Source organism: Mastigoproctus giganteus, chromosome 5, assembly GCF_048544385.1.
Source record: "Mastigoproctus giganteus isolate SK-2022 chromosome 5, ASM4854438v1, whole genome shotgun sequence".
NCBI lineage: Eukaryota > Metazoa > Arthropoda > Arachnida > Uropygi > Thelyphonidae > Mastigoproctus > Mastigoproctus giganteus.
In genome coordinates this window covers 66,871,772-66,894,221 of record NC_143579.1, presented here as the reverse complement: position 1 = coordinate 66,894,221, position 22,450 = coordinate 66,871,772, and the positions used below count along the sequence as shown (strand labels likewise).

The 22,450-nt window shown below is 38.0% G+C and overlaps 1 protein-coding gene across 2 annotated transcripts in view; it reads right to left on the bottom strand.

Annotated features, from left to right (window-relative positions):
- The window catches only part of LOC150085462 (uncharacterized), a 201,861-nt gene that overhangs the window by 167,514 nt on the left and 11,897 nt on the right, over positions 1 to 22,450 (bottom strand). The window contains exons 1-3 of one of the 2 annotated variants that reach the window (XM_090374047.1): positions 16,724 to 16,801; positions 14,732 to 14,905; positions 3,845 to 3,890 (exon numbers count right to left, since the gene is read on the bottom strand). In XM_090374047.1, the coding sequence (XP_090230173.1) occupies positions 3,845 to 3,890; positions 14,732 to 14,892 (207 nt within the window). In that variant the 5' untranslated portion in view covers positions 14,893 to 14,905; positions 16,724 to 16,801. Of the gene's footprint in view, positions 1 to 3,844; positions 3,891 to 14,731; positions 14,906 to 16,723; positions 16,802 to 22,450 lie in introns of those variants that run through there. The other variant, XM_090374046.1, reaches the window with a different exon arrangement.

Sequence of the window (22,450 nt, the reverse complement as noted above, 5' to 3'; positions counted from 1 at the left end):
CAGGTATTTTTTCGAACAAACGGAGGGGTGAAATGGAAGTGGTTTTTTTTTTTGGCTGATGCTGCATAAGTTTGCTTTCTTGCATTATTGCCTCTACTAATGCTAATCCCAACTAACACCTTAGGGATTACCATAAACCTTGGGAATGATATCAAACATGAAAGAAAAAGAATATCAACCACACTCTAATGGCTGAGCAGGTGGGAACAGCCTCCTAAAGAGGAAGTCACCAGGAAGTTGTTGCCTCAGATAACCACAGCTTCTCCAAAACTTCCCCCATTCCCAGTTTGCCCCTGGAATCTATGCCACATTTTTGACTCATGGTGTTCGACGTGGATGCTGATTTAAACAAGGATCACTTGAAGGTTGAACTCTGGCAGAGAAATATGTGTGACGGTGGAATTCCAAAAGACCAAATGTATTCTGATACATCAGTGCTGACTAAAAATAAAGCTTGAGGGTCCTTGGGCCTTAACTATGTGATAGAGACCTCTGCTACCATAAGACGAAATCTACTGGCACGATCCAGAGTATATATGACTGGAGTTCACAATGAGTGTGTGACCTCCGGGCACTGACACAGTGATACAAGTGCATGGCATTTGCCAGTGTAGCCAAATATTGTCAGGCCAATGTATTTTGTAGTCAATGTGCTGGGCATGGACATTCTTTTAAGAAATGTTTGAAATGAACAGACTCCGAAGTGTGTCAACTGCTGGCGGAGGAAGTCCCCTTCTGCCCATACTGCAGTAGATAAGATCTGCCCTAAGTATGCTAGAGCTTCTGATATTCTGAAAAGAACAGATTATGGAAATTAGTATGCTGCTGTGGTGTGGCTGGGGGTGGAAGGACCTGCCATGGAGATAAGATCAAGATTTTGATCTGAAAATAGGCTCTGCCCACCAGTGACTGCAGAACTGCATCTGGTATTTTTATATTGTGGTGTGTCATCTGCCAGTAGAGGCCGCTCGTGTGTGGGCTCTTAATTTTAATAAATGTATAATGTCAAGATTTGATAAAGTGTTATACTTGATTGAAGTGTAACTTATTGAATGATATGAAGTGGGAGTTGATATCAACCACTTAATGTAAGTTCTACTCTGCAATGCAGGTGGAGCACTATAATATATGTTGTTAAATTTGTCAAGATATAGTTGTTTTGTCTTGTTTCATCTGATGAGGCAACAGATGAATGTTTCTTAGATAGGGCGACCTACCTCCTCGTGGTGGGGGCAGAGACTCCGTACCTGCAAGGAAGCCAAAAGTCATTCTGCTAGTATGTTATTATGTCAAAGTTGACATGTTGCATTGATTAGACTAAACTGAAAGGTGGCCAAGCTTGCACAAGGTTTGACAAATTACCCCAGTTTACCCCAGGACTCTGCCACATTTTTGCTAACAAGGCATGGTTCAGAGAACCATGCCTTGTTAGCAAAAATGATGAATCCTCATCAGCTCCACAGGTATGTGGAGCTGATGAGGATTGGGCCCATGTCCTTTATGATTGTCCCAACGACCATTCCCACAGTAGAGCAAAAATGTCGCCCTCTTGCAGCTGCAGGAGTGGGCACAAATGCACATGCTCAAAATATCGCCTGAAAAAACCAAACAAAGACTTCTAAAAGGCAATTTGGACATGACGTCCATAAATCAAAATTAACACAACCACTATAAAAATGGTAACAGAACTAAAATATCTTGGAGTGGTCTTTGATTCAAAATTAACCTTTTACCCCCATTTGATCTACTTGGCGAAGAAAGTGAGAAATTATGCAGGTATGATTGCCAGGATAAGTTGAGCAGACTGGAAAGCATATACCGTGCAATGTTCCTACCTGTTATCACATATGGAGCTGGTGTGTGGTTCACCCGCTCGGCCATAGTAAGAAATAGGAATAAATTAGAATCAATACAAAGGACAATACTACTCACTATTACCAGAGCATGTCACACAGTAAGCACACGTGCACTACAGTTGGACGGAGCTCTCCCACTTTACCTGGAAGTAGCCAAAAGAGACATATTATAGATTTAAAAAGGGCATACCCACAGAATTTAAGAGGATAGCCCTTGATATAACCAATACCTTCAATTTTTTTTGGCTGGTGCAGCATAAGGTTTCCTTGCACCATATGGCTAATAATAATGCTTGCTGAAGGAACCAGGAGGTTGTTGGCATACAAAAACAACCTGCAACAATCAGTTTTCTTAAATGACTCAGCAATTTATTCTGAGGAGAAAATTAGTAAAAACACTAAAATCTTATATAACTTTTAAGATACTTATCCAGGAAGAGGTTTTGTACTGATTTACATTACATTAAATATACATTAAAAAGATATTTTGATTTCCACTGAAAAAATAATTGATCAATTGTAGCTCCAAAATTATTAGAGATAAAAAATTGGAATGCATTTATCCAAATGCAGAAATTGCATTAAGACTTTTATTTAGGCACATAACTAATTGTTCTGATGAACATAGTTTCACTTTATTGAAAATATTAGAAATATTACTTGTGACCAGAAATTAGTAAATTGCTGAGGCATTATTTATTTAAAATTTTTATTCATTATTTAAATAAATAGTTTTTATTTAAAATATTTAATGAAAATATGAAATACAAAATGAAATATGGTGAAAAAAAACTTTGATAATGGATAGTGGAAACCATCTAAAAATATGGCAGAAAATTTGTTTTTTTATTCCTGGAGAGAACACAACGCAATGGATTTTTATTTTTCAAAAGAATGGGAATGAGGAATGATTCTCTCTTGAGGAATGATTTTCATTCCTCAAGAGAATGGACAATGCATTTCTCATTCTTGGAGAAAATGCCATAATGGCTCCCGTCAAGAATGGACAATTCTCAACAGCAGGCAGATTTTTATACTATGAATGTATCAGCTAGTGGAAGGTTTCACTGCATTTAACTAAAAACAACTAATTAATAATACTATAATTAGAGTTAAAAAAAAATATCTATAACTGTTAATGCACCAACAACTAATCTTTAAGTAATTTTGCCATAAGGTTGATAATTAGTATACCATTTATGTTTTACTAATACCAACAAAAAATTACTTTTTTCTCCTTCTTATGCTAATGAAGTTTGTTTGTTTTTTTTTAAAGAAAAATCTGAATGCACAATAAGTTTCAATATAAGATGATAATTTAATTTAATATAATTAACATTATTTAATTTCACACAAAGGTGGTTTGGTTGTATTGCCAAATACACAGGAAGTACTTCCTGCCAATATGACAGTTCTTCCCAGAATTAGAGCTTTACCATAAGCTAAATCTTATAAGTGGCTATAGAAATACAGCTCTTAATAATTTAGGACACAACTCAAAAACTGATGAAAGTCTTCATTCTTATTAAACTTTTTTCCATTTATAAAATAAGGTACTACAAACCACTTGCCATTAAATGGCAACAGTGAGGGTCCCCTGATTTGTTAAAATAATTACACACCTAAGGACTTTACCAACATAAGGTGTTTGGATAACGTAATCTTTCAACTTCCTCTCTTAAAGTAATCAGGTGCACCATGACATATTTGGAATTTTCACCTAAGTTAGTTCCTTCTCTTTTCTTCTTTTGCATTCTCAAGATCATCTGATGGCTAATGATGATATATGTTGAAAGTTTTTCTTTCAAGTCCTCATTGAAAGAAAATAAACTTTGATGAGGTTAAACAACATTTAACCTTATAAAATTATGTTAAACATTGTTCAACCTCATTTGACAGGGTTTAACCTCATTGCTAATAACAAACATTTAGTGGAATATGTATACTTTTTTTTGGGAGCTAGGGAGAGATTTTTTAAAAGTTCTTACCTCTTCTAAAGAAGGCACATGTTGGGATATTCCATATCCCATCACCCTAATAATAAAAAAAAATAATAAAAAAAAAAAAAAAGGCAGATTATGTATCAAATAAAAACTTGTTTAAATTTTTACAGAAGTAAATTTTGATTGTTATCATGTCTAAATTAATTTCACATAGAAAAATTTCAGACTTAATAGGTATTCAAAAAAAAAAAATAAATAAATAAATAAAATAAAATGATGGAAGGAATAAAAGTAAAACCGACAGAGAGCAAATAGAGAACTAAAGATATCAGAAAAAATTTACAATTTGAGAAAACTAGTCAGAAAAATAACCAACTGTTTTGCATAGTGATAAAATAATTTATTAAAATAAAATAAAATAATAAAATAACTGCCTCATTCAGATGAAATTTAAATAAAATTTAATAATAAGAAATAAAATTAATAAATTTCAAAGGGGAGGGGGAGTTGGCTATATGTTTTGGTTTCAGTCTTTTTGCCTTTGCTCTGCAGCAAAACTGGAGGAATATCAAAAACATCACTTACATGTCTTCTGCTTCTTCAAACCAGGTCACTATGGCTCGGCAAAAAACTGGAGCCATGTCCTATCTGACTGCCATTTTTACCATCCTGATCTGCCTGGGTTCCTTAGTTCCTGGGGAGGAAACCAAACTTGTGAAAGACAGTAAGAATTTTGTTCTTTTTATATATGGATTGTCACATTCTTCCAGGTGTGATATCCAGATCTGCTATTTGAGTCTAAAACACTAACAGAGCTAATATTCAGGCCCCCTCTCATGAGTCCAGTGGGCCAAATTTTGGCAAAGCCAGGTCATTCTGTAACAAATAAACCTTCTGCTTGCTTTGTTTGTTTATTAGTTATTTGATTTTTAGGAGCATTAGCAACTAAGACCATATTGCTCCAGGAATATGCAGTGGTCATTCCCTGACCTTTCCGCATCCTCCGTATTTTGTGGTTACGGGCTCGAATCCCGGTCTAATCAAGAAGCATGTGCTATGCATTGCTGCTCCTTCCCACCTGGCTACGGAGGTGCCCCCTTCTGCTTGCATCTTCATGATGATGAGACTGTTAATAATCCCCCTAGTACATTGGAGATGACTACCCAAGTGTGAACCAAGATAAGTAGGGGTCAAATTATGGTGTTCATATCACAAAGGAAAAGCTGACCCTCCACGTCACCAGGCAATGCTAGGTGGTAGATGATTCCAATCATCACGTGTAATACAACCACTTTGCTTATTGGAAGCTAGAAACAGTAAAAGTATGTTTAGTCCCTCCAGAGCAAAGCTCTGTTCATCATACAGTATATATTATGACTTTTAAGGTTAAGATGAACATCGTTGCAAGTCCAATATTCCTTACATTTTCAGGGTTTAGCTTTAAAACAATTTATACAGGTCAGCAATTAAACAGTCCACTGGACAAAACCTACTGGCTACTGTTTAGGAGACATCTGGATCAACCAATGTATAATCTTTCTGCCTGCACTTTGCAAGCCGTGGAGGGAGTCCATGTAGTGTGCATACAGGAGACAATATCAAAGCCATGTTATCAAGAAAATGGGAAAATTCTTGCCAAATCCTCTTTTCTTTTCTTTTTTTTTTGTGAGTTTTTGGATTCAGCAAGTATTTAAAAGTGTCCATTGGATTCCTTTTGGGTCAGTCGATTGATACCATTTTTGGGACAAACTTCTTTGGCGTTAAGTTTTTATGAACATTTCAAAATTTGGGCCATGTACTGACTGCCGCCATGTGCTTGTTCATAACAGCCACACCGCATAGGTTATGCCGTCAATATTACCTAATTTTTCAATGATGGAATTTAGTGAAAATAATGCAGTAATTAGATCTGAAATGTGTATCATCAGTATTGCAGTTGACTATATAGTGTTAAGTGATAAAAAGTTTGAAGTTAAATAGCTTCTAAGTGCAGTTGTGGGGATACTGTAGTTAGTCTATGGAAAATAACATTCCATTTGGATGGCCACTGCTTCTTCCCGGAAGTCAAAGAACAAAGGCCTTCGTTCCCAACAACAAGTCACGCGACATCGTAGGATTGCTACAACTGGCTGTTCCTTGCTGGTGGACAGTCTACCTACTCACTAGATTTAATAGTTTTATAGTGGTATTATATATTATAGTGTTGTTAAATATGTATTCTGAGACGTCATCATTAGATAACTGGGTTGAAATTTGATTTTATGCAAATTAGTGTTAATCACATGACTGGACAGACAGGTAACATACGAATGTATTGGAGCTAAATAGAGTAAGCATGATGTCACACATCACCACAGGAGCAACACCCAGTCACCTCTCCATCGATTGCAGCAACACAGTGCAGAAGAAGTTGGAATTTACAATTTCTGAAAATTCCAACTAATCCCGAATTTTCAGAACACTTAGAATATCAGTAGACTGTGCACAGCACTGGTTATCCTTATATTCAATTAATCAGAATGGATAAATTATGAGCTCTAGAGAGGCATCTAGCTCCTTAGCACCAGAGGACTTGGATCCAGCTGTCACCCCCCTCCACCATGAAGTCAGGAGGGAAATCAAAAGAAAAGAGAAAGAAAAAGACCAAGAAAAGGTCAAAGTCCCAACCTCCATCCACCTCTACTAATCCTATGGCAAGAGATATCAATGCATCCTTTGCTGCACCACTTGATGAGCTCAACCCTACAGAAATGGACTTTTCTATGTCCATGCCTGTAACAGCATCCATCTTGGAATCCCTCGTGAACGCTCTGGCTCCAATTGCTGCCCTGCATCCGCTGCCTCTCACTACTGCTCCCTCAGCTATCAAAAACCCTACCACCAGCATGTTCTCTTTGGCACACATCCCCAGCCATCCCAGTGTGCCCTCTTGCAGCGACACTGCTGCAGGAGGGTGCACTGGGATGGCTGGGGAACTGGGCCCACTGCTGCAGCCTCAACACCAGCTGCAGATGTCACTATTGCAGCACCTAACTCAACACAAATACCAGCTGTAGTAAACCCAGCATCAGTTTTGAACAAACCATTCTTGCATTTGCCGCTGGGCAAATCAGTCGCAGCTGGGCTACCGGCTTCTAAAAGGCTGGCCATTCCAGACACTACCTCACTGATTAACAATGATACGGATGCCACCTCTACACCAAGCTGTGACCATACTCCACAAAAACCTGGTTGCCTTTGTCAATCCTTGGCAATAACCGATTTACAAGGTCGGCAGGGAACTATGTGCAAGAGCCTTTGGCAGGTCTAGAAACTATCACCACCTCAATTCTCATAGAGAATGAAAAGCTGAAGGCAGTAAACGATGAACTCAGGCAGAAGTTGTCTATTCTGGAGAAGGTGGTGGATACTTTCACCAAGACCACCCTTTCTTCAATTGAGCCTGAAGATCAGAATGCAACTAGTTTTACAGACAGCTTGCCTGTACAGTCATATGCCAGTGTCCTGGGCAATGGCCAAAGCTCTGCCAATGTCGTCCCAGGCACAAACCTCCAAAAGGAGAACTTTCGGACTACAAAATCCTCAGCATATTCTTTTGCTGAGGGCAACACAAGACTCAGAATTTAAAACCATAGGATGACCCCCCAACGGAGATAAGACAATATGGAGGGAACAACACATTACTTAGCCTCAAAGTACTGCAAATAAATGGACAAATAAAGTACTGCAAATAAATAAATGCAAATAAAAAGGGTCCATTTATTTGCATTACTTTGGCAGATGACTGTGGCAGATGAGATCAGGAAGGCTGCAGAGGACCATGAAATAGATATAACAGCTATCCAAGAGCCCTTCCTCACAAAAATATTCCCAGGAAATACACACAAAATCACAGGGTACTCCATACAAACCCATGTCATACAACTTGTCAATACTGATCCAAAGACTTGCATAATAATCCAGAATAAGAAAATTGATGTGCTGGTCATCCATGGGCTCTGCACAAAATACGCAACATGCATACAAATCAGGTACTATACACTGTCCTTTTATTTCATCTCCCTCTACTGCCCACCAGTAGGAAATTTTGAGGATTTTCTCGTATATCTAGACTGTGCATTCAATCTCCTTGGTACGTGCAATATGCTAATCTCCGCAGACGTAAATGCCAAATCCCGGATGTGGCACAGCACAACCCCAAATGTCTGAGGATTTCTGCTAGAGGAACTCATCCAAAGCAGAAATCTACAGATACAAAACCTACCAAACCATTTAACCACCTACTGCAGCTCTACGGGGCAATCAAATATCGACATCACAATAACCACCAATGACCTGAGGGACCAGGTCCTGGATTGGAAGGCAGTTCCAGACAGGACCTTCAGCAACCACTGGTCATCTCCTTCTCCATTGTACAGAAGAAACAAATGACAAACAAAGGCACGAGATTTCCAGAGATTACTAGGTCACTGAGAATGACAGATTGGAAAACATTTGAAGACTCCATTAAGGCTGATTTTCACGACCAGACCCCAACTAAGTACAAACAAGCATACTGGTCAACAAGGAAGAAGGTCCAAAGACATGCACTCTGCACAGGGTGGATAGCAGAACTCATCAAACTCTGCAGAGAGGTCAACCAGGCACGGAGGAGATATCAAAACCATGGTACTGTCCCCAAGGCTCAGTCATAGGACCCACCTTGGAACAACATAATTATGAATGGATTTCTCAACACAGACCTCCCTATGGCTGATTGCACTGCCTTTGCTAGTAATCTCACCATCATCATCATGGTGAAGACTTTCTCCAGAGCTGAACTTCAACAAAGGGCAAATGCTGCTCTGTCGGCTCTGCTGGCATGAACAACTACCCACAAACTGGAAATATCCCTGGAAAAAAACAAATCCACACACCCTACATTCAGAAGACTGCTGACCATCAAAATCTCAGCCATTACCATCAAACTGGCAAATGAAATCAAATACTTAGGCATCATACTAGACAGTATGCCGCTATAATATTACATATCAAAAGAACTGACTGGGGCCTCAAGAAATGCATCCTGACAATCATTTATAAAACCAACTTCATCCCATTAGTCCACTACAGCTCAGGAATCTAGTTCCATAGAATGCTATTTGTCAGGAACAAATTAAAAATCAATTCAATTCAGAGAAACATCTCTTCTGGCCTGTTTCCGTACTGTCAGCAATCCTGCCATTCAGAGTCTAGTGATGCCCCTCCTCCTTGACCCGACATGGACCAGCCTATTGCTTCAGAAGACAAATTCCATCCTCCAATATGTATATAACCCTGGATCCCATCACCAATGCCAATCACAAATGCTAGAGGATCGTTGAGCTGCTGACTAATACCTAGAAGGTGGCTTGGACTACTGTCAAACTCATGTACCCAAAACTACCTCCTTGTCTGTCACATTCTTCATCACTGCCCATGGGTCTTTCAAGGCCAGGCTCACTGACATTGGCCTCATGGATGATCCTGTCTGCTCACCTCCTCCACTACTACTGTCCAAACCATGACAACCTGAGAAATTAATTACCTACCAAAATGTATGATCTTCAAAAAAGAACTGAGAACACAGGCAGATTATGAGAAATCTTTGGCAAAGGATGCTAAGAAAAACAGCAAGGACTTCTTTACTTATATAAACTCTAGAAGGGGTTGAATCAGATTGGTCCACTCGATATCGATGGTTTGACTGTTGATGATTCCGCTCAGATAGCAGACAAACTGAATGAGTACTTTGCATCAACGTTCGCACATGAGTAGTTATTCAGGGAGGGGAAGGCCAGATGTTTATCAAACTCGAACAGGCAATTAAATGATTTTGCAATAACTAAGAGCGAAGTGGAAGAGAAATTGTTGAAGTTAAACATAGGAATTTTGCTAGTAGGGAAAAGGAGGTGATTATCCCTTTGTATAAGGCAATGGTCAGGCCTTGAGTACTGCATACAGGTCTGGAGGCATCATTTTAGGAAGGATGTAGAGTTTCTTGAGTGAGTACAGAGAAGGGCAACAAGCTTGGTGAGGGGAAAGAAGGGATCTTCTTACAAGAAAGGCTTAAATTCTGAAAATTGAAGTGTCTGGAGACTAGGCACCTGCAAGATGATCTGATTGAGGTGTATAATACCTTGAATGGGTTGAGCAGGGTCAATATAGATGGGATTCTTCTTCTTGCTCAGATTAGGAACCTAAGGGGACATAAATTCAAATTGAGGAAAAACATTTGTAGAATAAATGTTCGGAAATTTGCCTCTAACCATTGGGTAACTCCATCTGTCATTGTGCAAGTTGACAACGTAAATAAATTCAAGGAGGAATTGGACAAACTTTTAGAGGGAATGGATGTGTGAAATGTTTTTTTTTTTTTTTTTTTTTCTTTTTTTTGGTTTGTTTGTTTGTTTGTTATTTGGTTTTTAGGAGCATTAGCAACTAAGGCCATATTGCTCCAGAGATATGCAGTGAATTCCCTGACCTTTCCGCATCCTCTGTATTTGGTCACGGACTGGAACCCCGGTCTAATCAAGAAGTGTGTGCTATGCACTGCTGCTCCTGCCCACCTGGCTACGGAGGCGCCACTTTTTTGGATGATGCTACATAAGCTTGCTTTTTTGCATCACATGCCACTACTACTACTACCACTACCTATTCGTCACTAACATGGATTACTGCTAACCATTTTCTGTTTTTGCTCAAGCACTCTTCCAATGCCAACCTACCACCATTAGAAATAACCTATAGATAGGCCCCTATTGCCTTAACTTGTACCATGGGAGTCCCCTCCCCCAACCTAGCAGCATATTTGAAACTACTGATGCTGCTGACCTGCGCACCATGGGACCTGTTTACTGAGATGGGCAGGACCTTCACTCCAATCCAGAAATTGCCAGATTTCCTGAAGCTGTTGTCCTATCCAGCATGGGATTTTCATGCTGGGGCAAGCAGGACCATCACCATGTCCCAATACTACTAGCAACTTGCTAGCCCTTTCCAGGCAGGATTCACAGATCCTATGCTCGCTTCACTCTTATGCAGACACTGTTTGATCTGACCCAGTGTGGGATGCTAGTACTTTTAAGTGCAGGACATCAGTCGCCTCCACTTCAGCGAACCCTATTTTTTTAGCAGGTTTCAAGCATTTGTCTTTAGTACATGCATAATCTTCATCAGAGCCTTTGAAGGATTTTCTAAGATCTGGATATAACTTATGCCACTAACTTTGAATACGGTTATAGAGAACTTTACGTCATGCAGCATCAATGAATTTTAAAGCATCTTTTATACTGAAGCCTTACCAATATTGCTGCATAATCATCTGTTCATTGTCAGTCTTGTCAATCAGATCAGCCAGAATGTGCTTTAAATACTGAGCCTTAAAAGATTTAATCACATGTTGGTCCATAGGCTTGGAGTATTGAGGTTGTACTTGCCAGGAAAAAAACATTGATATTGGAACAGACATCAACAATACTGGATGGATGGCTTGTGGCATTATCGATAATAAGTAAGATGTTGAACAGAATTCCTTCTTCCTTGCAATATACTTCAAATTCTGGTCGTAACTGAGATCCAAGGTAACTTCTGAAAATAACAGCAGTCAACCGCCTTTAAGATTTTGGTACCAGTCGGGCACGTATGACCTGTCGTAACCTTTAAGGACACAAGGGTTTTGATAGTGGTAAATGCACACAGGTTTTAGTTTATGATTCTTCATATTAGCACTAAACAGAAGTGTTAGCTGATCTTTTGCCGCCTTAAAGCCAATTGCAGTCTTTTCAGCAATGGAAATACAAGTGCAATCAGGCATTTTTTTTCCAATATAAACCTGTTTCATAGAAGTTGAATATCTGTTTGGGTATGTACTCCTCACCCTGTAGCACTTGGTTGCCATGCATTATTTTAAATTCACGTAATTTAAACACACGTAAAGTAAGAAGTCACTGTATAAGGTTAGAGAGATCATGGCTGTGTATGAGAAAGCACTGGATACGAGGGCAAAGGAATATTTCATGTATGTGAATACAAGAAAGAAAAAAGTGAATCAGACCAGAACCTTGTTCACTGGGTGTGAGAAAGTCTTAGACAACCCAACTGGCATTGCAGATGAATTGAACAGGTACTTTGCATCTGTCTTTACTGAAGAGATTACTTTCGTGCTGAGAAGCTGTGCGAATGAGGCAGAGTCATATGAAATTAGTGATTTAGAAATTACAGATAAATGCTTATTAGAAAAAAACTTTCAAGCTTAAAGTCAAGTAAGGCTCCTGGAGTTGATAGCACAGACCCAGTAATTTTGAGAAAGGCTGCCAGGAAGTGTACTGAACCACTGAAGTTAATAATGAGGGCATCTTTTGACCTGGGAGAGATTCCTTTGTAGTGGAGAACTGCCATCATATCAAGGCGGTTCTAAGAGAGAAGTCAGTAACTACAGACCGGTTTGTCTGACCTTGGTGGCAGGAAAAATCTTAGAGGCAATGATTAAGGGTGCAATCCAGGGACATTTAGATAGATATGGCATCCTGAATACCACACAACATGGTTTTGTTAAGCGAAAATCATGTTTAACTAATGTAGTAAGCTATTTTTACAGAGTTACTCATGAGCTGGATATAGGGAACAATTTTGACATAGTTTATTTGGATTTTAGCAAGGCATTTGACTCAGTCCCTCATGAGAGGTTACTGTATAAGCTGGAACATGTTGGGATTACTGGAAAAATTCCAAGGTGGATTGCTGGGTGGCTGCCAGTCAGAGGGTTATGCATTGTGATTAATGGATATTCTTCAGGCTGGTGTAAAGTCAGAAGTCGAGTTCCCCATGGATTGGTTCTTGGACTACTGTTGTGTCTGATTTTCATAAACAACATCGACAAAGGGATAGAAGGCACAATGCCAAGATTTGCAGACAGTGTAAAGATTAGTATAGTTAATTATCAGTAACAAAACAGTAGAGGAAGAAAGGGATCTGGGATTATAATACAGGCAGATATCAAGTTTTGAGCATTGTAAACAGGCAACAAAGAAAGTCCATGGTGTCCTATTGATGATTTATTAAAGATTATCCTGTAGAGATATGAAGGTCATAGTCCCAATGTATAAGGCAACTGCAAGACCACATTTAGAATATTGTGTTCAAGTAAGGAGACTCAATCTGAAAAAAGACCGAGTTTCTTGAAAGAATTCAAAGACTCACATGGTGAGATTGGCAAAAGGGCAACCATACGAACATACAAGGAAAGACTCCGATTACGTGGGCTACAGAGGTGACCTGATTGATATGTAAAAGGCTCTGAGAGGGGCTATTAAAATGATTGCAGGCAGAATTTTCACCATTATAAAGAATTTCACAATTAGGGGACATAAATTCAATTATAAGGAAAGAGGTTTAGACTAGGTTGTAGGAAGTTTTTCTTTAGCCAGCAAGTCATTGATTGTTAGAACAGGTTGCCTTTGCAGGTAGCTGAGGTTGACAGTTTGAATAAATTCAAAGGTCAACTGGATAGTTATCTATGTGAGGAGGGAAGTAAAAGCCATATGGCACAATGAAGCCTGAGGCTTTTGCTGCACCAGCCAAAAAAAAAAAAAAAAATTCTGAGAGAGAGGAGAGAGAGAGAGAGAGAGAGAGAGAGAGAGAGAGAGAGAGAGAGAGAGAGAGGAATCACCAAGAAAGATGATGTCCAGCTCAGGACCCTGGGTGTGCCAAGCCCATACTCACCAGATGTGAGTCCCTGGGGTTGATTACTAATCAACTCCTTGAGGATGGCTATGGAAGCTGAGGTTATAGTTATAGCTCCTGATACGGAATTCATAAGTAACGAGCAATAACAATTTTTATTTAATATATGTGTCCACTCTAACAGAAGCATGTGTAAGCTACTGAAAAAGTATTCTGTTCAATGTTAAAATTTCCTACCTACAAAAAATTCTAATGAAATGAGCAATATGCCAGTGGAAAATTCTACTACAAAGTCTAAGTCATAGCCTTTCTCATACACAGCCATGATCAAAGTCTATGACAGTTTGACGTAGAAAATTCTACGGCAAAGGTCTCGGGCCTTTCTGAATGCAAAAAATATACTAATCTGTAATGAAAAATGCAGCTAGTTCAGTGTGGAAAATGCCCAGGATGTCCACAAAGTTTTTAAAATGTCAGTTATCTAACGAGCACTTTGTCACAAGCTTAGCCATCAATGCTGCTCAGAAGTGTATCCACAATAGATAACTGCTTAATGTATATCCCCCCCACGTACCCTCTATTGATATCATTATTAAGGTGGCCAACTGGGCTATAAATCACTTGCATCCCTCAGCTTTAGCCCTGAATATTAAACTACTTAATATTATTACGTATTAAACTACTAAACACCAATTGGCATCTCTCATGCTGTGGAATTATTTTCATAAGTGGGTTGTCAGCTGTTATACAACCAGGGTACTCATCCACCCATGAAGGGCCAAATAGCCCTGAAACAGCTGTCTGGATAGTGGTATCCACTGAGAAAAAGTAACAATAGTCTTTTTTTATCGGGGAAGCATTACTTATTTGAAGTATAACTAAATAGGCAACTCTTGAAGGTATTCACAATATGAGATGTAATAAAACGATGCCACTATAATAACTACAGTTAATTTATTGCATACAGGCATGTTGCATTTGCACTAACTTATATATCTATAAATTTCCTGCAGCCTGATGCATTAGTCCTGAATATTTAAGTACATAACTGTACATTAAAAAGATTACAGAAATCATTTTTGTTAAAACTATATAAATATAACCACACATTGCAATAAAGTAACACACAAAGAAAGTAAAATTAAGATTTAAGACTAAGTGAAACCAATATTTGAAATTACTGAATAAATAAAGATGATATTAATTATCTACAACATAAGAAATATTTACTTGTTTCTGTATTCTTTACAGAGACATAATGCAACCACAACTACCATGGCTATCAAAGCTAAGAATGATATCAACCACGGTAAAAAAGAAAAAATTCCTGGCCACATTCCTAAAATTCGGATAATACAACTGGACTTTGTTTCCATGCCATTCTGATTCATGCATCCTTACAACCTGTAAAAAATTATATTGCCATAAGAGGGATAAACAGATTGGTCCTAACAAGTAATATCTATGCTAATCAAAATATATTTTCAATAAATGATTTAAATATAATCAAATGAGAGGTAATAACAAACTTCCCTATGATGCAATTCTTTCTATAGCAAAATTTTCTGATAAATCTTGAATTTCAAAGAAATTTACATGTAATTTTACCTCCCTATAACAAAATAATACTTCTCTATAATAAAATTTTTAGCCAGAACTTTGTTTAAAGTTTCTGATTATTGCAGTATGTTAAATACAATCAAAAGAAGGAAGTGCTGCCCCATTATTCACAAGGAAATGACAATAAATCTAAGTTACAAAAAAATCGAAAAAAATCACAGATTTTAAAACACTAATGTAGTCTAATAAGAATTCAGTAGATTAGTGATACAATAGTTTTTTTTTTTTTTTTGGGGGGGGGGTAACCTTATAATTCCTATCCCCATAAATTGGAACATGCACTGGCCTAGTGCATGGGCTACATTTCAGTTACTAAAAATTACATGGGCTATATTTGAGTTAATCAAAGCAATATTATAGACACACACGTACTGATTAAGTCATCAAAAAAAAAAACATGATAAGAATATTAGAAACTTGGTGTAACTCTTACACTGGGGAGGCAGCACATAAATGCAGTTAGTACTTGTACAGAAAGGGCAGATATGAGAGGATGGAGGAGGGGGGGTTATGTTTTGGTTAGGCACAGATTTTAAAACCAGTAAACATAGGTTGCCAGTGTAATATTCAGTCAGCCTACTGTATGACATAAACACATGGTTTATGTTTGTTTGTTATTTGGCTTTTAAGAGCATCAGCAACTAAGGCCATATTACTCCGGGCATATGCAATGGTCATTCCCTGACCTTTCCGCATCCTCCGTATTTGGTGGGCACAGGCTCGAACCGTGGTTTATGTCATAACAAAGATGAAGGCAAGTGTGTGAGAAACAAGATGATTGTGATACGCATATTTATTTATTTATCATATTGCTTGTATAGTACACACAGAATCAAATTACATGACTCAAGAATGATCTATAAAACTGAATAAAACAAAAGTCACAAATGAACGTTTAACTTATTTAAATAGTCAATTGTTGCATCGGTCACCATCAGGAAGTCTCCAGGGTTTCCTTCATAGCCTCGCAAGGCACAATCCTCTATTATATGTTGAATGGTTTGTCTATCAGCTCTGCAGTGGCACATCGGAGAAGGAATTTTGCCCCAATCATGGAGAAGGTCTGCACATCTACTGTGGCGTGTTCGTGATTTTTATTGCTAGGTTGGTCAAAACCAGGTGGTGCTTCGGAGATACAAGGCATGCTGTGACAACGAGGAGGGGAGTTTTGCAACCACCCTTGCATCCAAATGTCCAGAATGTTGAAGTTGGCTTGTTGCCATGTTTTTGTCATCGGGATTGGTGGATGACTGGGATGGAGCCTGTTTATTCCTAGGTCTCAGATGCCCTTTCTGTACAAGTACTAGGAATAAACAGGATGGAGCCCATTTATTCCTAGGTCTCAGATGTCAAAATTTATTGGTACTGGTAGTTCCCGACTTTACAAGTTAATTCGTTCCTAGCACGCGCTCGTAAAGCGAAAACTCGTAAAGCGGGAATTTATTCCCATAGACAATGTTAAAAACACTGGTTATGTTCTCAACAATGAAATTAGTTAGCTAATTAATTTATGTTTAAACAATGATTGATTTATCCAAAGAAATGAAAACATAGCCTGTAAATCCAATAAATTATAATTTAAAGAAATTATTTATGACTTACCAAATGTTAAAGAATGTTTATTCTTCATCATCGACTAAATGCACATTTGTTGATCACTCATTGTTGGGTTGGTGCTCGTTATTGGTTTGTTGCACAAGGAGTCTGTCTTCTTCAGAAATGCTTCAAGAGGCATTTGTTTCTAAGATGATCTTTTCTCTTTTCTTTATAAATTTCACGATATAGCATGCATAAGCATTTTTTAATAGCACGCACAAATTGCAACTAACTAACAAGTTATGCGCAAGTGAGATTGCAACTAACACAATTTGCAGGGAGTAACAAGTTTACAAAACACAAAAAAAAAAAAAGAACGAAGAAAAGATTCTGAAAATTTATTTGTTTTTTATATGATTGAAGATTGCAGTGAAGGGGGAACATGTTTCATCCTAATAACATAAAAATCCACACAATTCCAGCTATCGGTATTTTCACAAATGCAAGAACATAGAGTTTAGTACCCGTTTATAATTGCTTGCACTAACAGAAAAGCTTGGTTTGGTTTGGTTTTTTTTTTAGGAGCATTAGCAACTAAGGCCATATTGCTCCGGGATATGCGGTGGTCATTCCCTGAATGACCTTTCCGCATCCTCCGTATTTGGTGGTGACGGGCTCGAACCCCGGTCTAATCAAGAAGCATGTGCTACGCACTGCTGCTCCTTCCCACCTGGCTACGGAGGCGCCAACAGAAAAGCACAATAAACTGGAAAGTGCAAATTGTTTTTATTGTTTTATGGTTGTAACTTCCAGAAATGTGCTTTAGAAAAATATCACAAAGCCGTTCAAAATTGGTTCTTATAACAGAACATATGATGAAAGTGTAGTGCATTTAATGATTTGAATTGGTAAATAATACAATTTACATTATAAAATGACCTTTTAGAGAGATAAATAGCTTACTTATATAGCAAAAATTTCAACTTCCGGGGTCTTGGTACGAATAACTAAAGAACAATGTGCTATTGCGTTCCCATTACGATATTTTCACGATACAATGGAACGGATTAATATCGTAAAGCGGGGTGCACTATATTGTATAGCTACGCACGTGGTTTGAAATGTGAGATTTATGAATGTTTAACATTCATTTTTTGCAATTAATCTTCATATTTTTGATTTTGTTGATACTTGATACTTGGAAAAAAAAAAAAAAAAAACTCTTAAACCTGGGAACTCATAAAGCAAAAACTCGTAAAGCGAGAACTGCCTGTAGTTCAGGTTTGTCGATTATTTTTCTGTATTCTCTAATGAGTGCACATTTTCTTTGGAGATCTGTTGGCGGGATGTGGCTCAAGATGGGTAGCCAAAAGGTAGGAGTGGACCTGATTGTTCCAGTTATAATGTGCATGGTGTTATTTAGCTGTACATCCACCTTTTTTATACGGTTACTGTTAAGCCAAACTGGAGCACAGCACTCTGCAGCTGAGTAGAGACCAAGAGCTGACAAGCGTAAGGTCAAAGCAGAGGAACCCCATGCGGTACCACATAACTTTTTCAGAATATCATTCCTTGTTTTCAGTTTTGCTGCAGTTCTTGACAAGTGTTCATTGGAAGATAATGTTCTGTCTAGTGTAACATCCAAATACTTTGGATATTTGTTGTGTTTAAGACAGGTGTTCTTGAAATTTATGCTCAGCTCTCTAGCTGCCATCTTGTTATTGAGATGGAAGCAAGATGCCTCAGTCTTGGCTGCACTAAGTTGTAGCCTCCACTTGTGAAAAAAAATTTTCAAGGATGGTTAGATCAGTTGTTAAGATCCCTTCTGTTTTTTTCTATTGATTGTCTTGTTGCTATTGACCAATTGTCCACTTAACCAACCTTTCTGGAACAGGTCTCAGGCATGTCTACAATGTAAAGGCTAAAAAGTAATGGAGCAAGGAAGGAATCTTGGGGTAGGCCATTGCTGAGTTTCTTTTTATTGTTCATTGTGTGTCCCATTATCACCTGGAAAGTTCTATTTGTGAGTATTTTATCAATAAGTCTGGCAGTTGTTTGGCAAGATATTGTATGGAGTATTATATATATTAAGGCGTGTCTCCAAACAGTGTCATAAGCTGCAGATCAATGAAGACCACCGAGGTTTTCAGTTGTTTTTGAAACCCTGCCTCAATGTATGTTGTTAGAGAAAAGACTTTATCTACACAGCTTTGGTTTGTGCAAAATCCTGCTTGTCAGATGGGAATTTTTTTCAAATATTTTGGAGCCGATCTTGTTGTAAACTAGCCTTTCAAGTAGTTTATAAGTTACGCTTAATATAGCAATAGGGTGGTAACTTTGAGGGAGGTATGCTGGTTTTCCTGGTTTTAGGATGGCAATAATTTTGCATGGTTTTCCAAATATCACACATTTGTAGTATGCTAGAAAAGAAGCATGCTAGCCATATTCTTGCATATTTTCCACAGTGAATTAGGAATTCTGGATGGGTGCCATCAAAACCTGGGGCCTTGCCAGCTCTCATATCCTTATGTGCAGCTGTGTGATCTCAGCATCAGAGAACAGTCTGGAATACTCAGTTTCTGAGGCACTTACATGTTTAAAAGTCTTGAGTTCCCGTTTCACTTGGATTGTATGTTCTCGGTCGTTTGAAGCTCTAGAGGTGGATACAATATGTGTTGCAACAGCATTTGGTGTTATTAAAGTACTGTCACAAGCTATAGGGTTGCTATTTCCCAACTTGCATAGGAGAGACCATGCTTTCCTGCTGGACCTCTTGAAATCAATGGTTTCAACGGTCTGTATCCATTATCGGCAGGCAGGCGACATCAAGGTTGTGTAACAGCAAAGGCGATGGATTGAAAGATTTGTTTGAAATTTCTAATAAATATTATTTTTAATATTAAATTGTTTCTTATTTTCATTTTGATGCCTTATGCTTGCATTTCACTATGTACTGTCTATGTACATAGTCATATTATGAAGGTAGTATAATAGACATATATAGACAAAATTTTAGACTAGTTTTTCTTATACAGTATATTTCATACTTTGGAACGGAACCCCTTTATTACTATGGGAGCCATAACTCAGTATTCGCGGCATTTCTCAGAAACGTAACCTGTTAATGTTACTGTATTATAATATAATAATAATTATATAGGCACTCCCCAACTTATGCAATACTAGACTTCTGTAAATTCGACTTTACGTAAGTTTTGGCCGGCCAGTGTAAACTTAAAAAAATCGTGGAAACGCATTTTGCATCCCATAGGAATAAATGGAAGTATCATGAAAACATCGCGATGGGAACACAATAACACATTGTTTTTTTTGGTAATTCGTTCTAAGACCTCGGAAGCTGAAATTTTCGCTATATAACTAAGCTATTTATCGCTCTAAAAGGTCATTTTTATAATGGAGGGCTATCCTTTCGTTGTTTTCACGTGTTCCGTTATAAGAATCAATTTTGAATGGCTTTGTTGATATTTTTCTAAAGAACATTTCTAGAGGTCACGACCATAAAACAATTTGCACTTTCCAGTTTATTGCGCTTTTCTGTTAGTGCAATCTATTATAAACAGGTGTAAACCCGATCTTGTTGCATTTGCTATAATCCCGATAACTGAAATTGTGTGGGCTTTTACATTATTATGGTGAAATGTGTCCCCTTCACTGAAATCTTCAATCACATAAACAAAATCTTCTCTTCATTCCTATTTACTTATTACAATGATGAAGGGAAAATGACCAACAGAAAGTGCAAGTGGTGGCAGTGCTAGGAAACCAAACAAAATTGATTTAGAAACAAAAATGAAAATGATTAAGTAAGAAGCAGGAAAAAGTTTGTCATCTATTACACAGGAATTAGGTCTCTCTGCTTCAACAGTGAATACTATTTTAAAGGACAGTGTGCGTATAAAAGAACATATTAAATGATCAATGCATTTAAGGTAAACAGTTTGTTTGTTTGTTATTTGGTTTTTAGGAGCATTAGTGGTGGTGTGGGCACGAGCTCGAACCCCGGTCTAATCAAGAAGCATGTGCTACGCCCTGCTGCTCCTGCCCACCTGGTTACTGAGGCGCCTAGGTCAACAGTGATCACAAAACAATGTTCAGGTGCTATATCGAAGATGGAACAGCTATTAATAATATGAATGGAAAATCAGATTCAGAAGCGAGTGACCCTGAGTCTAATGACCATTCAAGCAAAAGCATCAAGTATTTATAAAGATAATCAGGATAAGTACAGTGAACCCCAAGCCAAGTTCGTGGTAAGCAATGGGTGGTTTAACAGGTTCAAGCATCGTGCTGGTTTCCACAATGTTAAAGTATGCAGTGAAATCACTAGTGCTGATTCTGCGGCAGCAGAGAAATTTGAAAAAACCCCTTCTAAACTTCCACAGCCCTCAACCGCTATAGCAACGTATTATCAGCTGGAGACGTTGATTCTGGCAACGATACTTGAAAGGTAAAACTTGTTGACGTTATGCCTGTCCCCTCCCTTTTTTTGTGATTTTATAATTTTGAAATTTTTATAATTGCACACTTTTGTAATTTTTCCTATGCATGAGATAAAAAAAATTGAATAAATAATTCTATTTACACATTCGTCAAACATTTCTTTTTTTGCTTCAATCAAATTCAGCAAGCATAGTTGCTAGTGCTGCATAAACATTTAGGGAAATTCCGACTTACGCAAAACTCGACTTATGCAGAGTTCTGCGAAAACCTTAATAAGTCAGGGAGTGCCTGTATTATAATTATAATATAATAATAACCTTGATAGGTATTATCCCCGCTGTAAAGAGCAGACGTTATACTGATGTTTGGCTACTATTTGAGCGAATTCTTAGGTTGACAAATGCAGATGGAAACACTGGGGGGGAGTGTTACCTCATCGCTTGCTCATCAACCCCCTGTGAAGGATCATTAGAGTGAAAGGGATTGCACATATGCAATTTTATACTTGCTTAGGGCAACTGACAGTAGCACCCTCCTTACCACTGGGACGTGATTAGGGTAGGTCACCATTATGGCAAGTGTTCATTAGGGCAAAGGGTTTTAAACTTTTTTTTATCTGCGACCCCTTTTCAAAAGACGAAATTATTAGCGACCCCAGAATTTAAGAACTGCTGGTTTATAATAATTTCAATAGTTTTATAATAAATATTTAATTTACTCATGATTTTAATGTTTCTGTGATCCCCAAAATCTTTTTTACAGCCCCTGGAGGGGTCGTGACCCACAGTTTAAGAACCCCTACATTAGGGCAAGCTTTCATTAGACCATGTGTGATCAGAGCATATGCGATATGGCAAGTCACCAAGGGCAAGTGAGACTAAACCACTGAAAACATCCTTGGATTGAAGGGGAAGTTGCTAGAGATTGAAGATGCGCAAATGTTTCTCTTATTCACAAGGGTGGAAAGGGTGAAGTGGACAACTTCACTCTTTCAACTTGTAAGATCTTTTACATCAGGAAAAATAATGGAGTTAATGATTAAAGAAATCATGCAAGATCATCTGGACATGAATGTTGCAATAAGGCAATAAAATGGATCTGTTAAAGAGAGATCAAGTCAGATAAATTTGATTAGCTACTATGAGGTCATTATAAATGAACTCAGTTTGATGCAAAGAATAATTTCAATACCAAATAATACTTGGATTTTAGTAAAGCTTCTGATACTATTCCACATGAACAACTGTTATACGGGGTGCTTCAAAAATGGTCAATAATTTAAAGGTGAAAAGTAGAAACTAAAATAAACAAAAAAGTCCCAGTGAACATAGA